General features: G+C 39.0%; 2 protein-coding genes and 1 pseudogene across 2 annotated transcripts; all 3 read right to left on the reverse strand.

The window, feature by feature from the left end:
- Positions 1 to 507: 507 nt before the first annotated feature.
- On the reverse strand, positions 508 to 25,208 carry LOC116266707 (proline--tRNA ligase, chloroplastic/mitochondrial-like). The gene is given in 10 exon segments (XM_050081128.1): positions 508 to 967; positions 1,063 to 1,146; positions 1,706 to 1,905; positions 2,444 to 2,605; positions 3,031 to 3,168; positions 3,790 to 3,996; positions 4,084 to 4,197; positions 5,264 to 5,350; positions 5,490 to 5,554; positions 25,166 to 25,208. Coding segments are annotated over 10 exon segments (1,242 nt in total). The 3' UTR covers positions 508 to 825.
- LOC116266708 (cationic peroxidase 2-like) lies at positions 11,488 to 19,996 on the reverse strand. Its single transcript, XM_031648019.1, has 4 exons — positions 19,849 to 19,996; positions 17,127 to 17,377; positions 16,735 to 16,914; positions 11,488 to 16,626 (listed from the first exon to the last, which is right to left on the reverse strand). The coding sequence occupies exons 1-4, from the start codon at positions 19,994 to 19,996 to the stop codon at positions 16,435 to 16,437; spliced, it is 771 nt and encodes a 256-aa protein (XP_031503879.1). The 3' UTR covers positions 11,488 to 16,434.
- Positions 20,457 to 24,203, reverse strand: LOC116267059 (proline--tRNA ligase, chloroplastic/mitochondrial-like; annotated as a pseudogene).
- Positions 25,209 to 25,890: the final 682 nt, after the last annotated feature.

Below are 25,890 nucleotides of genomic sequence, written 5' to 3' on the forward strand. Positions count from 1 at the left end.
ATATATATAAACTGTGACTCTAACATACTTTATCAAGGAAATGCCTAACAAGGTCATCCTATTTTTTATTTTTTATTCGTTTATAATGCAATGCACGATGGAAGAATGCTCCCCCCCCCCCCCTCCTTCTCCAAAGCCAGATTTTTTTTGGCTAAGAGGTAATGTTGTACAAATTTTCGTTTCTCCCACACAAAACTGTCCGGGAGATTTCTCCTTCCTGCTCCTCCGCATTCATCTCGCTCATTGCAAACTCTCCCGGAATCTCTCCCTATAATCTCCTTCTCGCAGGCATTCTCCATGTCTCTCCTCACGTTGCCAAAGTAACCCTCACACACGCTCACAGTTGCTGTCGCAGGTTAAATATCTTTCTCTGTCTCTCTCTCCCTCACGGTGCACGAAGACGAGAGATGTTAGATGAGCCGCACAATCCACCACCTGTTGTGAACTGCCATCATGAACTTGGAATTTCATAATCCTTACATGACCTTTAAGTTTTATTGGATACTATTGAACATAAATATCTTGTCTTCATCTTACACAAACTACGCTGACACAGCTGAAGATTTCACAAGTTGCTGTTGAATTGTAAGCACTACATCAGCATTATGACCAAGGACTCAACTGGGTATAGCAGTAAAATAAATTCTTTAGACGTCAAGCCCACAAGTTTACAATTCTTGAAAGAGCGGAAGGAAAAATTATCTTACAAATTATTGGAGAGTGTGAATGGTGACCCATAAATTAAAATGGCATTTAACATAAATAACAAAAATGCAGATGCAATGGCATCATAGGAACAATACAATAGCATGGCACAAGGGCTCTCTAATATGATTTTGCAAATATAGCCACCTCATTTGCACGGTTTCCCGTCATGAAACACGTTTTCAGCCCTTCTGGCTGCTCAAAAGGAAAGCACCTAATAGTTGCACCTGTTTCTTCCTTTATCCGTAATTCTTCAGCATCGCTGTTTTCAACAAAGAAGAAAGTAACTTATGGTGAATAATCATAAAACTACAAATATAACATGGAAAAGAAAAGCATACGGAGAAAAATTTTAACCTGGCCGACCAAGGACCCCTTGCCCATCTGCCCTCAGCAATCGCTGCCTTAAGCTCATCATAGGAACTCACGTCAACAATATTGCTGCATATAAATTCAGAAGTTCAAATTAAGTCAACAACACCAAGATCACTTGAAAGTGAAACACAAAAACTGGAAACGAGGCTGCAGTTAAATCAACTTCAAATACTAACACATACGCCAGTAAGGCCATGCTATTTTGTAGAAGGTGTCTTCTGCTGGAATCCACTGATGAATTAAGCCACAGTTTAGTTGTCAAAAGAAAAGAAAAGAAGGAAATAAATGAATGAGCCCTGAGGAGGATTTGTGGGTCGAGGGACAGACTGGGCACTTGTAAATGAGGAAATGGCTTTAGCCATGGTTCTTACAGCTTATTTTCGACCAAATGTACCAATAAACACAACAATTTAATACTATAATATGTATTCTCCTTCTGAAAGGAGACCCAGCCATAGTTCTTACAAGTGAAAGCAACAATGTTAGCTTCACTGTTAATCTTTGTTTAGGCTGCCAGCAAAGGCATCGTACGCATGAAGGCTACCATTCTGACAGATCTTAATGTCATGATGATGCAGGATAACAAGAATTTAATATTTAAACAAAGCAAATATAGATCACACACCTGTCACGGAATGTAATAGCCCTTTCAAGAACAGATGCTTGAACATCTTGCAGCCTGTCCCTGATATATGGGACCAAAGTTGAAGGTTCCATTGATATTCCAAAAACTTTTCCTTGTTTTCCTGGGATGTCTCTTCTAGAGATGACTACACTTCCATTTGAAACATCACGAGGCCCAATCTCAATCCTTAATGGTACTCCCTGGTTAGTAACATGTATTCACTGAGCATTATAAGCAGTACACAGATATTGACACAAAGACTATCAAAAGCCTTGGCCAATCTACTTTTCAGCCATCAAAAACCTCAAAAAGTATTTGATATTCAATAAGCAAACTTATGCAACTTCAGTGCAACAACTTTTACCAACCGTAGGTTTGCACCAGGAACAACAGATATTTGAGTTCTTGTGATTTTCATGTGCGATGAAAAGACATAAACCATCAAATTATGGCATCGCATGATAGCAGCATAGTAATTGTTTTACTTTTACCTTAGCATATTTCTATTTTTTGCGATAGAAGTACGGGAAAATAATTGTTAATATCTCTAGCTGTCTGTTCCCTAGCGATGGAGAATTTGCTTCTGCTCTGTATACATAGATACATAAATAAAAAAGCTTGTTCTTTCAGGACCTACATTACACAAGTTAATATAATGAAATCATGATTAAGCGGCACAATTTGTATCTTCTTAAGGATAGAGTTTTCTGGAACAAAGAAGAAGAATTGTGTACATACTTTCATCTCCCAGAAGTTGAATTTCCATCCAGGGGTCTTCTGCTCTGAACTGTCAACCTTAACTTTCACACCAGCTGATTTAAGTGCCTCCTCCACATGTGTTGCAGCACTAAGAACACCTGCCTTTTCATCACTTTTTTTCCAAATGGGAACAATTATCACCTAACAATCAGAATTTTCATTAGTCCAGGAGAAAGACATAAGCATCATCTAAGGATAATCCTTGCAAGTAAAATACGTATAGAATGGGACAAAATTTGAAAAAGAAAATTTTCGCAACTTTGTCCCCTTTATCTGATCAAAATGAGAAACATTCTGCTCCACCCAATGTCGTTGATTAAGTTTGGAATGAGCCTTCAAACAGTACTTTTGGTCACAATAGGTTAAATCAAAATCAGGTCAAGTGCATAATTTACCCGCGCGGGTCAAGCACAATTAAGTGCCATAGCAGCTCATGTTCCATAATTTACATGCCTATATGAAAGCTACTACACAAATTTTAAACGAAGAGGTTATCCATGCACAAGCTTAACCAACAATAGGCATGACAAATCATGAACATGAAGCACAGAAGAAGTTGCGATCACCTGTATTGGTGCTATACGAGGAGGCAGCATCAAGCCAGCATCATCTCCATGAGTCATGATAATACCACCAATGAAACGAGTGCTAATTGCCCACGATGTCTGCGATACATATTGTCTTTGTCCATTTTCATCCATGAACTGCACATAACAAAATTTCAGTTTATCAAAAGGAACAGATTTTAGTTTCAATTAAGCTAGAATAACCACCAAGTTAGCACATGTGCTCTACAGAAAATAAACATAAGAAAGGTGTCACTGATCTTGCAGAGGTAATTGATGTGGTTAGTGTATAGGCAATTGATATGTAAACATGTACTCTCAAACGTCCATAGTAATTTGACACTTGGTCAAAGTTAGCAGTTTGATGAACTATGCTCCTTTCCTGAACTGCCACAGGCATTTTGCTAATCCAACATTCTTGTGATCTAAAAGTGTAGAGAAAATCTTGCTTGATGAATACAGGTGCATGCATGCACTTCAAAGGGTTTATAAGATTTTTCCAAATGATCTTCTTTGGTTCTATGTCTTCCCAGATATATCTAACCATGTGCATTGATCTTTAGGTGCTATGCCTTGTTTATCTCTTTCATTCCTCCTTTTGACGTAAGACACACCCATGTTATGGCCATAGATTGTATATCAAGGTATTAACTATGATAGTCAATTGTCAAATTGGAGGGATTGCCAATCACAAAAATTAGTTGGTGCCAATCCTTCATATATCTTGGAACAGCAAAAGCTTCATGAAATTCTTATCACCTGAGTGCCAAAGGCATGGGAAAAATTCTGTCCAAGATTGTGACTTGTTCCAGCCTGCAGAGCCTTTCGATCACCCATCATTTCTTCAATTGTTTAGGTTCGGGAAGCACCTGCAAATGTTTCAAGTCTGGACTTTTGTCCTGTAATGACAGGCATTGCAGCTTCTTCATAAGCAAATTTTGTATAAATATCAATCATTTGCAATGCCTGCAGCAGAGGAATATCAAAATCTTATTTGAACATGATATATTATGTGTTCACTGGTCTGAATCATCCTGTTTACTAAATAGATACCTCTTTCTCTGCTTCAATTTCTGTTGCATGAGCTGTATGCCCCTCCTGCCAGAGAAATTCAAGAGTCCTCACAAATGGTCTTGTGCGCATTTCCCACCTTGTGACATTTGCCCACTACCAATGCATTATGCAACATATAACAGCCAGATCAGACATTTTTGTATACAAGGTAAGAAAAAAGAAAACCCCTCATTAACGTAGGAGGCAGAAATCATAGAAAAAAAGCAGCAAACTCCAAGATAGTGCAGGTATAAAGTATAAACACAAAGAACATAAAGATGTGCAGGAATACTAGATCCTGCCAACCACATTAAAAGGAAGACTTTTCAATATCCACATTGAATGCTCTGAGTGGCTAGGATTCATAGAAGTTTGGATTTAGTATTCCAATTTCCACGCAGCTATACAAACCAATGCTTTAAATCCCAGTAAGGACTCGATCATGACTTGATAGGTCAGCTTGGTGGCTTGAGCCAGGTGTACTTAGCTATTGTTTTTGAAAAACAGACTATATAACTTGTCATTTAAACATAAAAAAAGGGTTATAGAACGATTTGATCTCTTGTATAATTAAAAAATAAGTGAAATTAACGTCAAGGCCATGACTAAGATATTTTTACTCATTTAATAAAAATAAACCAGACCATTAAGCTGATCTATAGTCTATAGTTGCATGCTTTAACATAATTGAGTCACACCTATCAACGATTCAACATGTCAATGAAAAGTAACAACCAAACAGAACCACTAAAGTCATGATAGCATCTGTCGCCAAACTTAGAGAAAGCCTTACTGAGTTTTGGATAAAACCAAGCCCCCTTATTGGATTGACCTGTCAAGGGGTCAAGTCAAGCCGAGTCAATGAGTTGACTTGGCAAGTTTTTAAATATTGATACATGTGTATATACATGCAAGGAATCTACAGAAAACTTGGCAAACTAGAAAAACTTAATGGAGACAGCATGAATGTTGTTTATTTTTTTCTTCTTCTTCTTTTGTGTGTGTTTATCTGTGTGTGATTTATGTGCAATTCGAGGATCACCATGATTGCATAGTAATGTCTGTATGTATACAAGTTTGTGCTTTTGCATGTGCAAAGAATATAGGCACACACACAAAGGGGATGAGATAGTTGGAAGTGTATCCATCATACACCTACCTAAACAGAGACGGAACTTACTTGATTAATCATGAGAGGAAGATCCCGATAACTATGAATCCACTGGGTGAACATATGGTTCACAATAGTTTCACTAGTTGGTCGAACCTGTCCATAACCTCAAATGTGCATTTCATAGAAACCAAATGAAATGTCTAGGCTACATACGAAGAGAATCTAAATTGCATATGTGCAATCTGAAATTCAAAAGCTAATGGCTTAAATCAAGTCAATAAATAAAACTTACCACGAGCTTTTCCTCAAGTTCTTTTCCACCACCAATTGTTACCAGTGCTAATTCTGGGCTCAAACCTTGGCAAGGTAGCGTACTGGGTGGCAAAGTAGTCCGGCTCTTATAAGGACTCAGGTTCGAGTCTTTAAGTGGTCACTGTCACGTTTCGGTGCGTTTTACTTCTAGTCCGTAAAAGGGCCCGAACCATGCTATGTGAAAACCCGGGGAGGGGGGACAGTGATCTTTCTTAGGGACGGTAGAATGAACCACTCACCCTTTAAAATAACAAAAAAAAGAGGGGGCCAACTTGGGATGTGTTATAGTTCGACTCTTACTCTTGTACCGTACATGTAAAATAGAAGAAGAGTTTTGGCTCCCACTTACCCAAAACGTATGCAAAATTTCATATTGTTCATACAATGTTAATAAGAATCCAATAGGAGGCTCCTCTGGTCAAAACTCATCAAAACATGACACATGAATAATTAATATATAAAGTGATAAATGAGGATTAGCAAAAGCAGTACCATCACATTCCACTCAGTTATATGCTTAGAGAATTTATGAAAACATTATATATTCCAAAATTATCAAAACATTGTATACCCATACAGAAAAAACTAAGAAAAGACACCCAATATTATTGGGATGAAAAAGATAGAAAACATACAATTAGAATACAAGAGATGCAAAAACCATCCAAAATTATATTTCCCACACCAAACATGAAATTTCATTTGGAATAGAATCGGACGCATAAGCAAAAGCTACGGATCAGTATTAAAATATACAAATGAAAACGAAACACACATATATTTAAGCAGGCATCATTCAAGAAGTTTCAAAGAGAATCAAACCAAGTGGGAAATAAACCGCAATGCAATTTATTATGCATTACTACATTTTGAGATATATGTTGTCTTCACAAAATTCATTGTGAGAACAGATAACACACAGGTAAAACACTGGATTAAATCGAAATTAGAAAATTCCATTGTCAAAAAAGATATTAGAAGGTTAGTTAATGAAATTAAATTATTTGACTTCTCCATTGAACTACTAACGTCAGCTGAGAATAGTTATGCCAATATATTGTACAGGAACCCACAGCTGGATGGATAAAAGAAACAGATATAAGGATAATGGAATGGAGAAACCCATATCACATCTGAAAATCATATAAGGATTTATGAGGAGTTGCGGCATTAAGCCAAGTCTATCAGAAATAATATCTGAACACAAAGATACACATCCACTTGCAGAAACGTAGAGTTGCGGGATAAAACCCAAGTCTCTCTATGAATACAGATTTATAATAACAAGACTCCAACTTCCAGTTACTGAAGAATGAGGTCCTTAACCTCAAAGAGAAAGTGGAAGTATTAAAAACACAAATTACTAAACTTATGTCCTTTGTGAGAGATGTACAAAAACAACTGAAGAAGTATCAGACCCAGATCCAGAGAGAATCTAAAAAGGACCAGTCCCAAACCCAAATAGAAGGAGCCCAGACCCAGAACACAGAGGAAAATCTGCCCGCACAAACAGAAAATCAAACTAAACCCATATTCTTCAAAAACCATAACTTGAATGCTTGGTTTTATATGAGATTTTCTGTTCCAGATCTGGCTTCTTGATTCAAAACGGATGGTTAAATGGACCTGTTTATTCAGCTTAGTGATTGGTTTCACATTAAATTTCCTAATCAAAACCGGGTCACTTTGAAACATTGCAGTTCTTTGGACCTGCTTATTTTGTAAACGCATTAAAAAATTTCCAGCATAACAAAACGCGGATTTTTTTTTTTTGACCATTCCGAAAGCATGCCCGTTAGGGCACGCACTCTCCCGTCGGGCTCCCCTCGTCTTCCTCTTTTCTCTTCGTCGACGCCTCTATGTGAAATGGAACTATGGAAGGCAAAGAGTACCTTTTCCTCCGACCATTCCTCAAAGTTGCACCTACAAATTATGTGTCGTGGGCTATGGAATCCATCCTTTCATCTTATCAACCTTCAACTTTCGCCTCAGCTTTGGAAGTGGTGTTTTAGTTGGATAGGAGCGCTGGAATTAACTTTTTCGCCTAGTCATTTTTTTTCCTTTTTCTCAAGGAACCCTTTTAATAGGAGAAGTATGAGGAATTCATCTTGTTATGAACCCTTCCACCACAAAGCCCTATATTTACACGAGCAGTTCAAGGGGAATGATTTCTTGCGATGTCTAGTTTGCAAAAACCATCCTAGTCGGTTTTCTACTTCCAACCATAGGTCACTTGGTTTTATCAACGTACTCATTTTGAAGGAAAAGGGAAAACAATCTAGGTAATATATCACTTGACGTCAAGAATTTTTTAATAAACTTTACCAACTATTTTGAAAAAGAATTTTGCTGCACTACGATGTACCTTCGCTTTGTCTTAGATATTCCTTTGAGTGTAAAGGAGGAATTTTCAAGCCCTTGCTATCAGTCAATTGAAGGAGAAGACTGGAAAGATTCTTTGTGTGAGCTATCAAGATGGGTTCAGTGATGTCGAGGAACTCAAGGATTAGGAAATGCTATTCGCCTTTGCAATCAAACATCTACAAGAATCAAACATGAAAGTGTGATGAGGTGGAAACCCGAGTGTTCTTTGAAACCTTGACAGATAGCAAAATTAGTGTTGAGAGATGGGCTCGGGGCGAGTGTAGTTGTTCCTCTGGGTTAGTAATCGAGAGTATTGAGTATGCATAAAGGTGATTTATGTGTATTCCATGAAGATAGCAACCTATGAACATTTTGTCTCGTTGAAACTCACAAGTTGAAGTGGGTATGAGGCGTGACAAAGCTACACAAAACCATCAAAGAGAGATGGTGTTTTGTAGTAGCCTTTGGGGTGGTGAGGTACTTCCCTCAAAGGTGAAGGTCGGCCTAAAAAAAAAAAAAAATCAAAACGACAAAGAAGGCAAGTAAAAAAAAAAGAAGCAATAATAGAAAAAAGAAAATCAATGACAAAAGAAAGCAAGAAAAAAAAAGTGTCTGCCAAGGGATGAAGGACATGAAGGCTGAAGTCTCTAACATTGATTGTAGATCCTTTGTGGGCGAATGATTCAAGGTTAATATCCACTCCTTTTCTTTGGTTTCCTATGAAGCTGAGAACAATTTCTTTATTCTCATACCTTGAAAATGGAAAGAAATCCCTTCATGAGATTTGATAGCATCGGTGCGATTCCAAATCCTAATACTTCATCGAATACTTTAGGTAAAAGAAGGTTATGTCTTTTGCACACAACATGCACTAAAAGCCCATGGTGAAAATTTTTGAAAAGAATAAGCCATTTCAAAGTTCAATTCTTTGCAAAGAAAACTTGACGTCTTTTGCTATATTCCTAATTGGTGAGGATACGAGGCAATACTATTTTAGTTGAGGTTTGGTCTTATTGTTGAATGTCAACCTGGTTTAGAGTCCTTAGACTTTGAGACCCATGTTCAATATTTATTTATGGTCATGCTTCGTTTGAGTCCGTTTTATGAAGTGCGTAATTTGGTCAGAGTACTTATTGTGTATACTCTAGCATAGTAGGGACATGGGTTAAAGTAGTGTTGTGGTTCCATGCTTGTTTAAATCTTAATTATAGTAGTTCTTGTTTGATTGTTAACTGTCGTGTTCTTTTCATTGAGCATTTGATTCTGTTTAAAACCATGTAGCTAAGTTGCACATGTCCTAGCTATACCAAGGTATGGTTCAGAAGAACTGTGAATGTTGGAGTTGTTAAACCTTGGTATTGATTTAATGTGTTTGTTGGTCTTCACTAGGATTATCAGAAGTTAGAGCATATGCTTATTGATTGTATTTTTTAAGGCTTGAACCAAGTTAGTTAGCTGAGGTGGCTAGCCAAGCTACTTGGCTATGATTTTAGCATTGAATATAAGCGTGGGCCTGAAAATACAGCAGTTGATTCGCTGTCATGCCTAAACGAGCCGTTGATGACATTTTCAGTCTTGGAGACCGATGTATGGAGTCGGATTTTAGCTGCACTTCCAATATATGGAGTCGGATTTTAGCTGCACAAAACGAGGACCTAAGTTTGAGATTATTGATAGTTTCCTTGCGCCAAAACCCAAGATCTATACTCCATTACAGCTTGAAGGGCGAGTTATTGCAGCACAAAAAACGAGTTGTTATACCTAAGGGATCACCCTTGAGGCATGAACTTTGCACACTTCCATACTTCGGCAGCCGTGGGCCATGTGGGTGTGACCAAGACCTCCAGCCGCATCAAGGCACAATTCTGGTGGGAAGGCTTCAAATCGGATATACGTGAGATGGTGAGACAGTGCCAAGTCTGTCAAAGGGAGAACAAAGGGAGAAATACGAGGCAGAGTGCCAAGTCTGTCAAAGGGAGAACAAAGGGAGAAATACGAGGCAGTCAAGCCTTATGGATTATTGAATCCCTTAGCTATACCGACTAGGCCTTGGGTAGACGTCCCGATGGATTTTATAGATGCCTTGCCTAAGTCGGAATACAAGGAAGCCATGCTTGTAGTCGTAGATTGCTTAACCAAGTAGAGTCGCTTTGCTATGTTGCCCAAGCATTATCATGGGCCTATGGTGGCTGAGGTATGCCAAGACTACATTGGAAAGTTGCATGGATGCCACACACTATTGTGTGTGATCGTGATTCTATTTTTCTAAGCTCATTTTGGAGGGAGTACATGGAGATGGCGGGAACTACACTTCTTTTTAGTACCGCACACCATCCCCAAACCGACGGTCAGAGTGAGATCGTCCATCGCACTGTAGAGACATGGCTGAGATGCTATGCAGTGGATAGGATAGACCGAACACGTGGGTTCGATATCTCTCTTAGGCTGAGTGGTCATACAACTCCAGCCAACACTACAGGACATGGGTAACCCCATATGAGGCTTCGTCCACCGATGATCACGAGGTATGAGGGAGGCATGGCAGTAGATGATGAGATCGATAGCAACCTGCATACCCACGATGAGGTATTGGCTTCTTTGAAACAAAACATCTGCAGCATTGGATGAAACAGACCTACGACCGAGGCGGGAAGGATAGGGAGTTTGTAGTCGGCGGTTACGTTTGGTTAAAGAGGCTTCCAATGAGACAGAAGTCCCTCTTAGGCCAGCCATATTCCAAACTCCTCCCACAGTAGAGTGGGAAGGACCTGACAGCGGGACCTCATGGGAAGAAATGGATCAGATTTGTCTCTAATTTTCGGATGCGCGAGCATGGGGACAAGCTCGTTCTAAGGACGGTGGATTTGTTACAAGACTACCTAGGACTATGCCGAGAGAGGCCAACGAGTGCCGAGAGTGAGTACCGCAAGTAGGCAAGGCCAAGGGCGCCGCAGTGCGTTGGAACGAGGATGTGGGTAAGGTCTACAACGGGCAGACTGCGGAGAGCATATCACCAATAACAGGAGATAGCAGCATGGAGTGTCCAGGGGGCAGTGAGGCTAACAAGGCTACAGGTTCAGCCGAGGTGCGGGGCTGAACATATTGTGAGGCTATAGCGCAAGAGGTGGCAATAGTCGCCTATGCCGCGAATCAAAGTGAGGTTATACGGGAGCATGAGCGCCCAGCAGCCTTGGCAGCGACAGTCCAAGGTGCAGGGGGGGTTGAGTCAAGAGCGCAGCGAGATAGTAGTCAACAGTCAGCAGGTCAACGAAAACCAGACCACCGAAAATGGGTTCAAGTCAGCGGAAGACTCTAGCAGCCTAGGGCGAACCTAGGCAAGTGGTGAGCCTTGTGCTCACACGTTCAGCGAAGACCAGTTCGAGGCGCGGACTCAGCAGGACATAGAATAAAACAAACCGACTCGGTCAGTCCGATACGGTTGTAAATGATTTACTTTGAGTTTTGGTTCCTTCCTGATGTGTCATTCGCACGCAGGGCTAGGGCTTTCCTTGTATCGTCTCGGAATGAGACACGGGCTTGACCCAGAACGACGTAGCACTATAAAAGCTACAGTTGATGTAATAACCTAATCATCTTTTAATCATAATGAAGATTTGAGTTCGTTTTCTCCCGCGGGAGTTCTCCCCTCTTGGTGGCGAGCTTGGCGCCAGCCTCACCCTCGTCGGAATCCCATTTCCGTGAGGAGAGATTGGCTGAAAAACCAGAGGGGCGACGCCGGACATCGCCACCAGAATCTCAGGCAGCGTGTTTTCCCCGATTTCGCTCAGAAATTGGGATTTGAATGCGATATGGTGACTTGTTCTACTACCCCTTGATGTTAATTGATGATCTGAACTGTTATTAACTGATTTTGTAATCAATTCGGGAGAAATCCCCAAATTCTGCTGAAGAAGGATGAGAATCGTCACGGGAGCTCTCTGTTCGTCATCGGGCAGAGACTGTTGTTTCAAGCAGGAGTTTTTCTGCATGTGATTCTTCTGGAGAGCTAACTTGAAGCTGAGCTTTGGGGTGTCTAATCCTCATCACTTCGGCAAGCTACTGCCCAAATTTCAGAAGCAACGCTGCAGGGATTGAATTTATAAAATTCGGAGAGCGTCTACAATCCCTGTGCATCCCCTGAACCACCTTGCGAGGGGGGATCCTCGCTTGCGCCCCCATTCTGTAATCTGTTTGGGTAATCTTTGAAATCTGGTGATGACCCTAGCTTCTGAGCATTTCATTCCTATTACATTGTTTGGATTTGATGCTGTTATGTTTTGGATGCTGAACCTATTCGAGAGGAGCTGTTGAAGAAGAGGACGAGCGCTGCACTGAACCTGAAGATGGAGAATATGCGCTCGCCTGTGCTACCGGCAGTTGCCACGCCCCAATTCCGAAATCTCCTGGGGTTCTATACTATCTCCGGTGACGTATTTGTTGATTAAATTTCCTAACTTATTGTAATCAATAGTGACTTCTCTGCTTGCTGTTTTGGGAGAATCCTGCGGCTGTTCAGCAGCGGGGAGCTTGGCCAAGTCGTGGGATTGCGTGGAGATCGCAGCGTTCGCCGGCGCTTCCGGCGATTGCCTCCCCTGGATCAACACTTGACTGGGGTTCAATCAGTCACACGGTGACGATCTCCACTACTGAGGTTCATCAAGCGACAGCCATTGCAGCAAGAGAAGGGAAAGCTGCTGGCGGTAGCCTTGAACCGGTTGTGGCAGAGAGAAGGAAGGGCATCCGCCGGTGCCATACCAGCGACCGCTTCCTCCAAAACGTTAATCAATTTGGGGCAAACTGGACCGCACTGAAGTGCATACCCTTCTCTCTGCCATAGTAACTTGTCAGACAGTAACTATTTGCTCCTCTTGCGCTAAGCAAGGACATGCGGCAGCACTGCCCGATTGTAGCCGAGAGCAATCAATGCCGAGGAGAGGATTTTGCTGGATACCAAGGAACAACTCTTGCTGTGGACTTTCTTCCTTGGTGGCGTCGCCGGACTAGCTCCGGCAGGTGAGCTCTAAGACACCCTGTAGCTGCGGGGTGGGAGTTATTTGATTTCAGCTTGCCTTCTTGCCTTTTAGCCGGGCCGGCAGGGTTCCCTCCAAAGCTATAGCTACTTTGACCTTCCTAGAGCACTTGGTGATGGGTTACACGCACTAGGGATTGTATAGCAGGATTTATGTGTGTGGACGGAATGCATGGGAGTGAGCTGAGTGATATTTAGTAAATGCTCGCACTTGTAAAGCCTTGCAAACACCAGCTCTTGTAGTAGGTTGAGACCCGGTTTTGGGAAAACCCTTCTTGTATCTCTCACCTACGGGCTTCATTTGGCTGGGGTTGAGATCTTGGGCAGGAGTGCAGTCTTTGGCGTCATTTTTGGCAGCTACAAGGCGACACCCTAACAGTATTTCACCATGAAGACGAACTCTGTCCTGGATGGTACTGTCGCACCATTTTCATCCTCTCCATAGCTATAATGCTTCTTCCGATTCTGTCGCCCCCTCCAAATCTCTTTCAAAAACGAGTTCTCCAACGAATAGAAATAATTGTATGGCTTCACGTGCTCTGTGGGAGCCGTTCATTGTGAGGGATGACGTTGGATCAAAGTACACATTATGCCTTCTATGATTGTCAATCAAATCGTATCAATAATGAAAATAATCTTGATGACATTTAGGGTAAGCGTATTGTCCTTTACTATCCCTGATCGACCTACAGTGCTAATGTTAGAGTAAAGGTCCTCCTCTTAGAGCGAGGCTATTTTGCATGGCTGATATAATTCACTACATGGCATACATAATCCATCACTGAATGTTTTCAGTGGGGAAAAAATCGTTCCTCTCTTTTAAACCTCTCAGCCTCAGGCTTCCCCTGCGTCGCCCCTCTTCTTCTTCAACTGCCATTCAACCCGTCTTCCTCCGAGCTCCCGCTCTTCTGTCCAGCGCTAATCGCTGGTGGGTGTTCTCATATGAGGTCGTTTCTGAAACATCTAGGTTAACCTGTTCTCTCTCTCTCCCTCCCTCTCTCTGTCTTGCTAAAGGCTCTGTGTCTGCCATGGCGGATGCAGCTCTTGTATGTTATCTTTTCTTGGGTCTCTCACTCATTTGTTGTCTTCAATGTACTAGTCCTCAAGTTGTTTGATGAAATTTTTGTGTGTATGTACACTTTGTTTTTTTATGTTTCAACAACACTTTTTTGTATTTCATTCACAATGGAGTACGTTAAGTCTGTCATTAGCTTTCATAAGTGTATTCTCAGTTAATTTAATTCTTTAACTTCCCTTTTTTCATGTTATTCTTTGAGGCGTCCGAGGAGAAGCAGAATTATTTAAATCAATATTGATTTTTTTCTTGTAGTTGTTAAAAGTGAGTGAACATATATGTATATAATCATCATGTGATCATCGATTGTTTTCCAATCCAGTTATGATATTTGTATATCTGTATGCATTCATTCATATGAGTTCTTCTGCATTGGAATGCCAAGGGATTGGTTAAACGAGTCTTGATCTGTTGTGGTATACATGATTTTCAAATATTGCAATGAAACATTGAATATCTTTTACTATAGATGGCATCTACCATGTTAGGAAGTCAGCAGTATGTTTTTTTTTTTTTGGTAATCTCTTATTTTTTATTTTCTTATCTTTGTAATATTTTATTATTTTTTTTATTTTCTGCTTTCGCAGCTGAATATCTTAGCTGTAGAGAGCCGAGGACTCTGCAAAGGCTATGTTTCAAGCCGTTGGAGATCCTGTTCTTTTCTGTTTGTTGGCTGATCAAGCTCTTAAAGAACTATTTTGTGAGATATTTAATAAATTAATTTGGAATTCAGACATGTGATAGATTTGCCTGTTCGTGAGATATTCAGTTTGTTCACATGGTATCATAGCTTGGCTATGTGTGATTAGTTTTGTTCGTCTGCAGCTTTAAATTTTTTTGATTGATTCTGAATTAGTTGTCGACTGATTTGAAGATCTGCATCAGTACCAATTGCTGTGGCAATTAGAAGACTGGTTGCATATGTTTGTAGTTTTTGACAAGAAGTAGATTGAATCTTGCTGCTGCTGATTAGGTTGAGAAGATTGACCTGTCATGTTTTTCATTTCTAGTGTGTTGTTATATCTTTTCAATAATCTGAGTTAATTATTCTATGTGAAATGGAACTATGGAAGGCAAAGAGTACCTTTTCCTCCGACCATTCCTCAAAGTTGCACCTACAAATTATGTGTCGTGGGCTATGGAATCCATCCTTTCATCTTATCAACCTTCAACTTTCGCCTCAATTTTGGAAGTGGTGTTTTAGTTGGGTATTAACTTTTTCGCCTAGTCATTTTTTTCCCTTTTTCTCAAGGAACCCTTATAATAGGAGAAGTATGAAGAATTCATCTTGTTATGAACCCTTCCACCACAAAGCCCTATATTTACACGGGCAGTTCAAGGGGAATGATTTCTTGTGATGTCTAGTTTGCAAAAACCATCCTAGTCGGTTTTCCACTGCCAACCATAGGTCACTTGGTTTTATCAACGTACTCATTTTGAAGTAAAAGGGAAAACAATCTAGGTAATATATCACTTGACGTCAAGAATAGGAATTTTGCTACACTACGATGTACCTTCGTTTTGTCTTAGATATTCCTTTGAGGGTAAAGGAGGAAGTTTCAAGCCCTTGCTATCAGTCAATTGAAGGAGAAGACTGGAAAGGTTCTTTGTGTGAGCTATGAAGATGGGTTCAGTGATGTCGAGGAACTCAAGGAAGAAACATGCAGTGGTGCCTATGGTATGTCCACCTGCCAATTTGCAAACATAGTACAACATTAGAGACTTGAATGAAGTATCTTTGAAAGGAATTTCTTTGTGAGCAGGACCAAAAACAAGGAAACCCTGTGTGTCTTACAATTTTGAGACAATTAAAATGGCTTTCTGCAATTTTTTTCACTTTTAATGCTGGAAGCATATTGCTTTTTACTGTGGTAGATGCTGAAGACTTCACTGGATTCACAAATTACAGGTCCAGCAGTGGCTGTAAAGGGGTCTTCTTTTGAGTTATGTTCTGTCTGATGATTGAAGTTTCCTTTTTGGGTGGTCAGGTTCATATTCACTGGGTGTCTGGAGTTGAACCTAACTGCTGGGGCCTATTGCTTTATACAGTGATAAGATCAGAACTACTTCTCTGAATTCACAAACTACATGTCCTGCAGAGGCTTGTAAAGGGAGAACAGGGTCTTCTTTGACTTCTGTTTCTGTCTGACGATTGAAGTTCTGTTTCGGTGGTTATTGGTAAGTTTAAAGATTCATTCAATTCCCAAAATTCATCCAATCTGAAGAAAATATCCAACATTTTCATGATGGCAGAGCAATTTTCTTTGTACTAAAGTCAGCAGTTGTTGAGATTGAAGGTTAAAAGAAAAACCTGGTGGCATCTAAGACGCTAAAATACCTTTCAATGCAGTTAAAAAGAACATGATTTAACCATTCACACTGAAAAAATAAAGAGACAAACATTGAATTGCAGTTTCAGCGTCATTGCCACACCACTGCGACTCAGGATTATCAAAATCAATGAAGGTAGAGCTTCTTTTTACCTCCACTCAGAAGAACCAAGTCTGCAGCAGAGAGTCCCTTCGTTGCGAACTTCGATTTAAGTACATCAATCGGATCATCGACGTCCGGCATGATGCTTGCATCAGAAATCGCAGAAACGCGGCCATATCTTCTTCCTGTCTCAACTTCGTAACGTGGTCCTCCACTCTGCAGCAAAGAATTTGACTTCAGTTTCCCCAGTCTTTCTCTTTTATGGATTCAGATAAAATAGTCTGCTAGTACACGAAATGCCAACTTAAAAATTGAGATTTTTACCAATGCAATTGCGTCCCTTGCTGCCATTGCCACTATGTCTGAGCGGGAGACAACACCAGGGCATGTCTGTTCCAGCTGAGATTTCACACCCTCAATTAATTCATACCCTCTTACACCGGCATGGGGGCCGCTCCTTTTCTCTGCATTCGGCCCATCAATGAGAATTGAGCCATCACATCCCTGTCAAAGAAGCACAGAGCGTTCCAGTTGATCAAATTGCAGAACGTAGCAGACAATGCACTTGACAAAGGAACAGCCTCATGAAATTTTGGTTTTTCTCCCTACAATTTCACTAGATAGCAACAGATTGGCAACATACTGGTGCCTCTCAGGCAGAGCATTAGGACTTTGAAGAGAATATCTACAAGATGACGGGGGAATTGTGCTGTTACCTGAACGAAGCAGTCATGGAAGTGTAGGTGGAGAAGGGAAGCGGCTATGGTCTTGTCGGCATTGACAGAAGACTGAACGGTGGAAGCCACAATGGACTCTGCAGAAGGGCAGGTTGAGGCATAGAAGCCTACCTGAAGTGCACCCCATGAATCACATAGCAGAAACTGAGAGAGAAGAAAAGAATGATGGCCTCTGCAGCCATTAAAGAGAGGTTTAGAGAGGTGCCCAAGTAGATCAACTGGGTGCAGCTCTTATAAAGATCTTAATAGGTAGGGCAGAATATTATCTTTTTGAGAAAAATATTATTCTAGTTTGCCTTTGTGAAAATTTGCATAATGGTTTGGTTTTGTTGTCACCAATTTTTTTGTTGTATTATTTTGATAAGGACACCAAGGATTTAACCTTTTTTCTTTTTTCCCCTCATTGATTGCCAACAGCAAGATGGCATTAATGGTCCTTTGTCGAAGAATAACTGTAAATTTGATAATCTAGGAGGAGATAAATGCTAGTCTCCAATCCCTTAGCCTGATTTATAAAAGTTCCATGTCATAAACACTAACGCTCAATTCTGCCAATGATATCTTTGTGCCATTGGAATACCATATTTTTATCAATCATGATAGTTTTACACTTCACAGACAGTAAAATCTGCATCACAGAGCCCTATTGTAAATGGTAATCAAGTAATGGGGCATGTTAGACATGATTTCCAACATTAAATTTTTTGTTATTTTTAGCCTGACAGTGAAATGGTGGTTGTCATTGATCATGCTGTTAGCGTATTTGAAAATTTGAAAGTTCTAATCCCTTTCTCTTCTTCTTCTTCTTCTTCTTCTTTCTCTCCAACCTTTGGTGCAAGCTTCTTCCTCAACCCCAACACCACAAAGGCTCATTTGGAAGGTTTTGGGATCATCTGGAGAAGAATATTCGTTTTCTCAAGCATTTTAATTACCGGTATGTAGTTAATATCTTAAGTCATCTCCTCATGGCCATATAAGTTAGTTTTAAGATCTTTTCTTCGGACTCAAGAGCTAATCTTGAGTGCACCGAGAGCATGAGCAAAGTGAAATAAGATTTCATTTTCTTTCTAGGTTTGAAATATGTTTTTTCTTTTTTTTTGCGCACTCAATGTGTGCATTATTCATGTTTAGATAATGTTAATGCATAGTTAATTGATTTTCCAATTAATATGAACTGTAAGAACCGCTTGGGTTGTGATGTCTTTGTTATTACATTAATTTTTGAAGTTGAGATTTGTTTAACCTAGAAAAACCCTTACGAATGTGTACATGTTAAAATGTATCTTCATGACATGTTTGGCATTTCTCTTAATCACCTGATTAGAGATCTCGATAAGAGCTTTCTTACATTATTAACTTTTTAATCTTATTTTCAAAGTAATTTAAAAAATAGGAACATATTTAATGAAGTCTTAGCCTAGGCTCTTGCATGAGTCCAAGTTCCTCTCTGGCCTACATAGAAAAATCGAACTCGAAAATTTTTCAAATTTTCTATTGATTTTAATTTTCATATATGCATATATGTTTATACATGTGTGTATACATATATATGTACATGAATATCTCTCTCTATTTTTTTCTTTTTGATTTAACATATTTTTTATTGACTTTCACACATACACACACACACATATATTATGCATCTCTCACTATCTTTTTAAAGTCTTTTTTTTCTTTTCAAAAGATCTCTTTCTCTCTCTCTCTCTCTCTTGTTTTAAAATCGTTTTTATAAATGATCATATATGCAAGTGCATTTATGCATATGCACATATACATATAGATGTACGTAATTGTACGAATGTTTTTAGATGAATGTTATGGTAGAAATGAATGATTATTTTTCAAGCATATAGAATTAATACATTTATGCATTCATATTCATATGTGGAATTCACGAATGATCACAAGTACTTCTCTAAGAGAACTTAAGTAAAATAAGATGAAGCTCTTGCTAGGCAATAACCGAATTAAAACAAAATCTTAAACATATTTAAATTCGTAAGGAAACATTAAATTGTTTCCAAAAGAAATCTTCAAAAACCTACATTTGTTTTCAAAGATATCCAAATGATACATGCAAAGATTCTTGATTCAAAAGTCTCAAATCAAAATGGCTTAATCTCTTAAATGATCTTTCAAAATTTTCTTATCTAAAAGTCTTTGAAATATCAATCTTCAAGATTATTTATAACCACTACACCACATTTAAGGTAAAAAAGATGTTTAAGTAAAAATGAAATGCATTAAGAAAAATATAGCCTTTGAATTAGTTACCTTAGGTAAAGGCGTCATGAATGGCAAGTCTTTTTCTCTCTTTTCAAAACATAACCTTGTTTTTTTGAAGCACTCAAAAAACCAAAACAAAATTTGAAATGTAAAACGACGTTTAACAGAAAGAAAAAATTATGCTACACACAACCATACACACAATATAGATACCAGCTTCTCACACACACAGTTCGACCAAAGGATTTCAGCTCCTTATATATATAAACTGTGACTCTAACATACTTTAGTATCAAGGAAATGCCTAACAAGGTCATCCTATTTTTTATTTTTTATTCGTTTATAATGCAATGCACGATGGAAGAATGACCCCCCCCCCTCCTTCTCCAAAGTGATGGAGCCAGATTTTTTTTGGCTAAGAGGTAATGTTGTACAAATTTTCGTTTCTCCCACACAAAACTGTCCATCCCCTCACCATGACCATCCGATAGCACCTGCGAATCAACAAAATCGGATGGTGTAAATGGGAGATTTCTCCTTCCTGCTCCTCCGCATTCATCTCGCTCATTGCAAACTCTCCCGGAATCTCTCCCTATAATCTCCTTCTCGCAGACATTCTCCATTTCTCTCCTCACATTGCCAAAGTAACCCTCACACACGCTCACAGTTGCTGTCGCAGGTTAAATATCTTCTCTCTGTCTCTCCCTCCCTCACGGTGCACGAAGACGAGAGATGTTAGATGAGCCGCACAATCCACCACCTGTTGTGAACTGCCATCATGAACTTGGAATTTCATAATCCTTACATGACCTTTAAGTTTTATTGGATACTATTGAACATAAATATCTTGTCTTCATCTTACACAAACTACGCTGACACAGCTGAAGATTTCACAAGTTGCTGTTGAATTGTAAGCACTACATCAGCATTATGACCAAGGACCCAACTGGGTATAGCAGTAAAATAAATTCTTTAGACGTCAAGCCCACAAGTTTACAATTCTTGAAAGAGCGGAAGGAAAAATTATCTTACAAATTATTGGAGAGTGTGAATGGTGACCCATAAATTAAAATAGCATTTAACATAAATAACAAAAATGCAGATGCAATGGCATCATAGGAACAATACAATAGCATGGCACAAGGGCTCTCTAATATGATTTTGCAAATATAGCCACCTCATTTGCACGGTTTCCCGTCATGAAACACGTTTTCAGCCCTTCTGGCTGCTCAAAAGGAATGCACCTGATAGTTGCACCTGTTTCTTCCTTTATCCGTAATTCTTCAGCATCGCTGTTTTCAACAAAGAAGAAAGTAACTTATGGTGAATAATCATAAAACTACAAATATAACATGGAAAAGAAAAGCATACGGAGAAAAATTTTAACCTGGCCGACCAAGGACCCCTTGCCCATCTGCCCTCAGCAATCGCTGCCTTAAGCTCATCATAGGAACTCACGTCAACAATATTGCTGCATATAAATTCAGAAGTTCAAATTAAGTCAACAACACCAAGATCACTTGAAAGTGAAACACAAAAACTGGAAACGAGGCTGCAGTTAAATCAACTTCAAATACTAACACATACGCCAGTAAGGCCATGCTATTTTATAGAAGGTGTCTTCTGCTGGAATCCACTGATGAATTAAGCCACAGTTTAGTTGTGAAAAGAAAAGAAAAGAAGGAAATAAGTGAATGAGCCCTGAGGAGGATTTGTGGGTCGAGGGACAGACTGGGCACTTGTAAATGAGGAAATGGCTTTAGCCATGGTTCTTACAGCTTATTTTCGACCAAATGTACCAATAAACACAACAATTTAATACTATAATATATATTCTCCTTCTGAAAGGAGACCCAGCCATAGTTCTTACAAGTGAAAGCAACAATGTTAGCTTCACTGTTAATCTTTGTTTAGGCTGCCAGCAAAGGCATCGTACGCATGAAGGCTACCATTCTGACAGATCTTAATGTCATGATGATGCAGGATAACAAGAATTTAATATTTAAACAAAGCAAATATAGATCACACACCTGTCACGGAATGTAATAGCCCTTTCAAGAACAGATGCTTGAACATCTTGCAGCCTGTCCCTGATATATGGGACCAAAGTTGAAGGTTCCATTGATATTCCAAAAACTTTTCCTTGTTTTCCTGGGATGTCTCTTCTAGAGATGACTACACTTCCATTTGAAACATCACGAGGCCCAATCTCAATCCTTAATGGTACTCCCTGGTTAGTAACATGTATTCACTGAGCATTATAAGCAGTACACAGATATTGACACAAAGACTATCAAAAGCCTTGGCCAATCTACTTTTCAGCCATCAAAAACCTCAAAAAGTATTTGATATTCAATAAGCAAACTTATGCAACTTCAGTGCAACAACTTTTACCAACCGTAGGTTTGCACCAGGAACAACAGATATTTGAGTTCTTGTGATTTTCATGTGCGATGAAAAGACATAAACCATCAAATTATGGCATCGCATGATAGCAGCATAGTAATTGTTTTACTTTTACCTTAGCATATTTCTGAGAAAATAATTGTTAATATCTCTAGCTGTCTGTTCCCTAGCGATGGAGAATTTGCTTCTGCTCTGTATACATAGATACATAAATAAAAAAGCTTGTTCTTTCAGGACCTACATTACACAAGTTAATATAATGAAATCATGATTAAGCGGCACAATTTGTATCTTCTTAAGGATAGAGTTTTCTGGAACAAAGAAGAAGAATTGTGTACATACTTTCATCTCCCAGAAGTTGAATTTCCATCCAGGGGTCTTCTGCTCTGAACTGTCAACCTTAACTTTCACACCAGCTGATTTAAGTGCCTCCTCCACATGTGTTGCAGCACTAAGAACACCTGCCTTTTCATCACTTTTTTTCCAAATGGGAACAATTATCACCTAACAATCAGAATTTGCATTAGTCCAGGAGAAAGACATAAGCATCATCTAAGGATAATCCTTGCAAGTAAAATACGTATAGAATGGGACAAAATTTGAAAAAGAATTTTCGCAACTTTGTCCCCTTTATCTGATCAAAACGAGAAACATTCTGCTCCACCCAATGTCGTTGATTAAGTTTGGAATGAGCCTTCAAACAGTACTTTTGGTCACAATAGGTTAAATCAAAATCAGGTCAAGTGCATAATTTACCCGCGCGGGTCAAGCACAATTAAGTGCCATAGCAGCTCATGTTCCATAATTTACATGCCTATATGAAAGCTACTACACAAATTTTAAACGAAGAGGTTATCCATGCACAAGCTTATCCAACAATAGGCATGACAAATCATGAACATGAAGCACAGAAGAAGTTGCGATCACCTGTATTGGTGCTATACGAGGAGGCAGCATCAAGCCAGCATCATCTCCATGAGTCATGATAATACCACCAATGAAACGAGTGCTAATTGCCCACGATGTCTGCGATACATATTGTCTTTGTCCATTTTCATCCATGAACTGCACATAACAAAATTTCAATTTATCAAAAGGAACAGATTTTAGTTTCAATTAAGCTAGAATAACCACCAAGTTAGCACATGTGCTCTACAGAAAATAAACATAAGAAAGGTGTCACTGATCTTGCAGAGGTAATTGATGTGGTTAGTGTATAGGCAATTGATATGTAAACATGTACTCTCAAACGTCCATAGTAATTTGACACTTGGTCAAAGTTAGCAGTTTGATGAACTATGCTCCTTTCCTGAACTGCCACAGGCATTTTGCTAATCCAACATTCTTGTGATCTAAAAGTGTAGAGAAAATCTTGCTTGATGAATACAGGTGCATGCATGCACTTCAAAGGGTTTATAAGATTTTTCCAAATGATCTTCTTTGGTTCTATGTCTTCCCAGATATATCTAACCATGTGCATTGATCTTTAGGTGCTATGCCTTGTTTATCTCTTTCATTCCTCCTTTTGACGTAAGACACACCCATGTTATGGCCATAGATTGTATATCAAGGTATTAACTATGATAGTCAATTGTCAAATTGGAGGGATTGCCAATCACAAAAATTAGTTGGTGCCAATCCTTCATATATCTTGGAACAGCAAAAGCTTCATGAAATTCTTATCACCTGAGTGCCAAAGGCATGGGAAAAATTCTGTCCAAGATTGTGACTTGTTCCAGCCTGCAGAGCCTTTCGATCACCCATCATTTCTTCAATTGTTTAGGTTCGGGAAGCACCTGCAAATGTTTCAAGTCTGGACTTTTGTCCTGTAATGACAGGCATTGCAGCTTCTTCATAAGCAAATTTTGTATAAATATCAATCATTTGCAATGCCTGCAGCAGAGGAATATCAAAATCTTATTTGAACATGATATATTATGTGTTCACTGGTCTGAATCATCCTGTTTACTAAATAGATACCTCTTTCTCTGCTTCAATTTCTGTTGCATGAGCTGTATGCCCCTCCTGCCAGAGAAATTCAAGAGTCCTCACAAATGGTCTTGTGCGCATTTCCCACCTTGTGACATTTGCCCACTACCAATGCATTATGCAACACATAACAGCCAGATCAGACATTTTTGTATACAAGGTAAGAAAAAAGAAAACCCCTCATTAACGTAGGAGGCAGAAATCATAGAAAAAAAGCAGCAAACTCCAAGATAGTGCAGGTATAAAGTATAAACACAAAGAACATAAAGATGTGCAGGAATACTAGATCCTGCCAACCACATTAAAAGGAAGACTTTTCAATATCCACATTGAATGCTCTGAGTGGCTAGGATTCATAGAAGTTTGGATTTAGTATTCCAATTTCCACGCAGCTATACAAACCAATGCTTTAAATCCCAGTAAGGACTCGATCATGACTTGATAGGTCAGCTTGGTGGCTTGAGCCAGGTGTACTTAGCTATTGTTTTTGAAAAACAGACTATATAACTTGTCATTTAAACATAAAAAAAGGGTTATAGAACGATTTGATCTCTTGTATAATTAAAAAATAAGTGAAATTAACGTCAAGGCCATGACTAAGATATTTTTACTCATTTAATAAAAATAAACCAGACCATTAAGCTGATCTATAGTCTATAGTTGCATGCTTTAACATAATTGAGTCACACCTATCAACGATTCAACATGTCAATGAAAAGTAACAACCAAACAGAACCACTAAAGTCATGATAGCATCTGTCGCCAAACTTAGAGAAAGCCTTACTGAGTTTTGGATAAAACCAAGCCCCCTTATTGGATTGACCTGTCAAGGGGTCAAGTCAAGCCGAGTCAATGAGTTGACTTGGCAAGTTTTTAAATATTGATACATGTGTATATACATGCAAGGAATCTACAGAAATTTTGTGTGTGTTTATCTGTGTGTGATTTATGTGCAATTCTAGGATCACCATGATTGCATAGTAATGTCTGTATGTATACAAGTTTGTGCTTTTGCATGTGCAAAGAATATAGGCACACACACAAAGGGGATGAGATAGTTGGAAGTGTATCCATCATACACATACCTAAACAGAGACGGAACTTATTTGATTAACCATGAGAGGAAGATCCCGATAACTATGAATCCACTGGGTGAACATATGGTTCACAATAGTTTCACTAGTTGGTCGAACCTGTCCATAACCTCAAATGTGCATTTCAAAGAAACCAAATGAAATGTCTAGGCTACATACGAAGAGAATCTAAATTGCATATGTGCAATCTGAAATTCAAGAGCTAATGGCTTAAATCAAGTCAATAAATAAAACTTACCACGAGCTTTTCCGCAAGTTCTTTTCCACCACCAATTGTTACCAGTGCTAATTCTGGGCTAAAACCTTCAACATGGGCCGCCTCTTTCTCGATAAAAGAATAAGGCATAAACTGGTTGGAGGTTATGAATGAAGTATTAGATATGAAATGTCGAAGCAAGAAAAGAGGATCTACAGCATCTTAAGTTTACAAAAATAAATAAAAGCTTAACTCTGAAAACGTCTGGTCATTATTTTAATTTTCAATAAGGAAATATCCTATCAGGAAGTTTTAAACTTTCAATACAGAACAGGTGCAGAAACAGAAAGACAAGGATCTCTTGACCATACTTATATTCTACGCCACAAAATTCTTACAGAAGAGCATCAATTTAAATAATCATGTGCATACATACATTTATGCATTTAAGTAGGCAAACATAAAGTCAACATCTCAATGTCTAGTCTATAGAACACACTTTTGAACATAAATCACTAAGGGATGAGCTTGACAGCAGTTCATCTTGGTAGATGACTCTCAGCAGAACTAAGGCATATATCTATATGATTAAAAAGACAAATATATAAAAAGTCAAAGATTACAAGAAACTCATATAAGAACTGTCTGTCACTCAACAATATAGGGAAACCCACAAATACATTAAAAGCCACTTGAATCAACAAACAGCCAAGTTCCCTAAAAACAAAATGCTGAGATGGGCATGCAAGTTGCTGGGGAAAAAGATCCTACAACTAGATCCTATTGGCTAGGTACCGGTTGCATCTATTCTCAGCATCTACATATAGATAAT

This window comes from Nymphaea colorata, chromosome 13, assembly GCF_008831285.2.
Source record: "Nymphaea colorata isolate Beijing-Zhang1983 chromosome 13, ASM883128v2, whole genome shotgun sequence".
NCBI classification, from domain to species: Eukaryota; Viridiplantae; Streptophyta; class Magnoliopsida; order Nymphaeales; family Nymphaeaceae; genus Nymphaea; species Nymphaea colorata.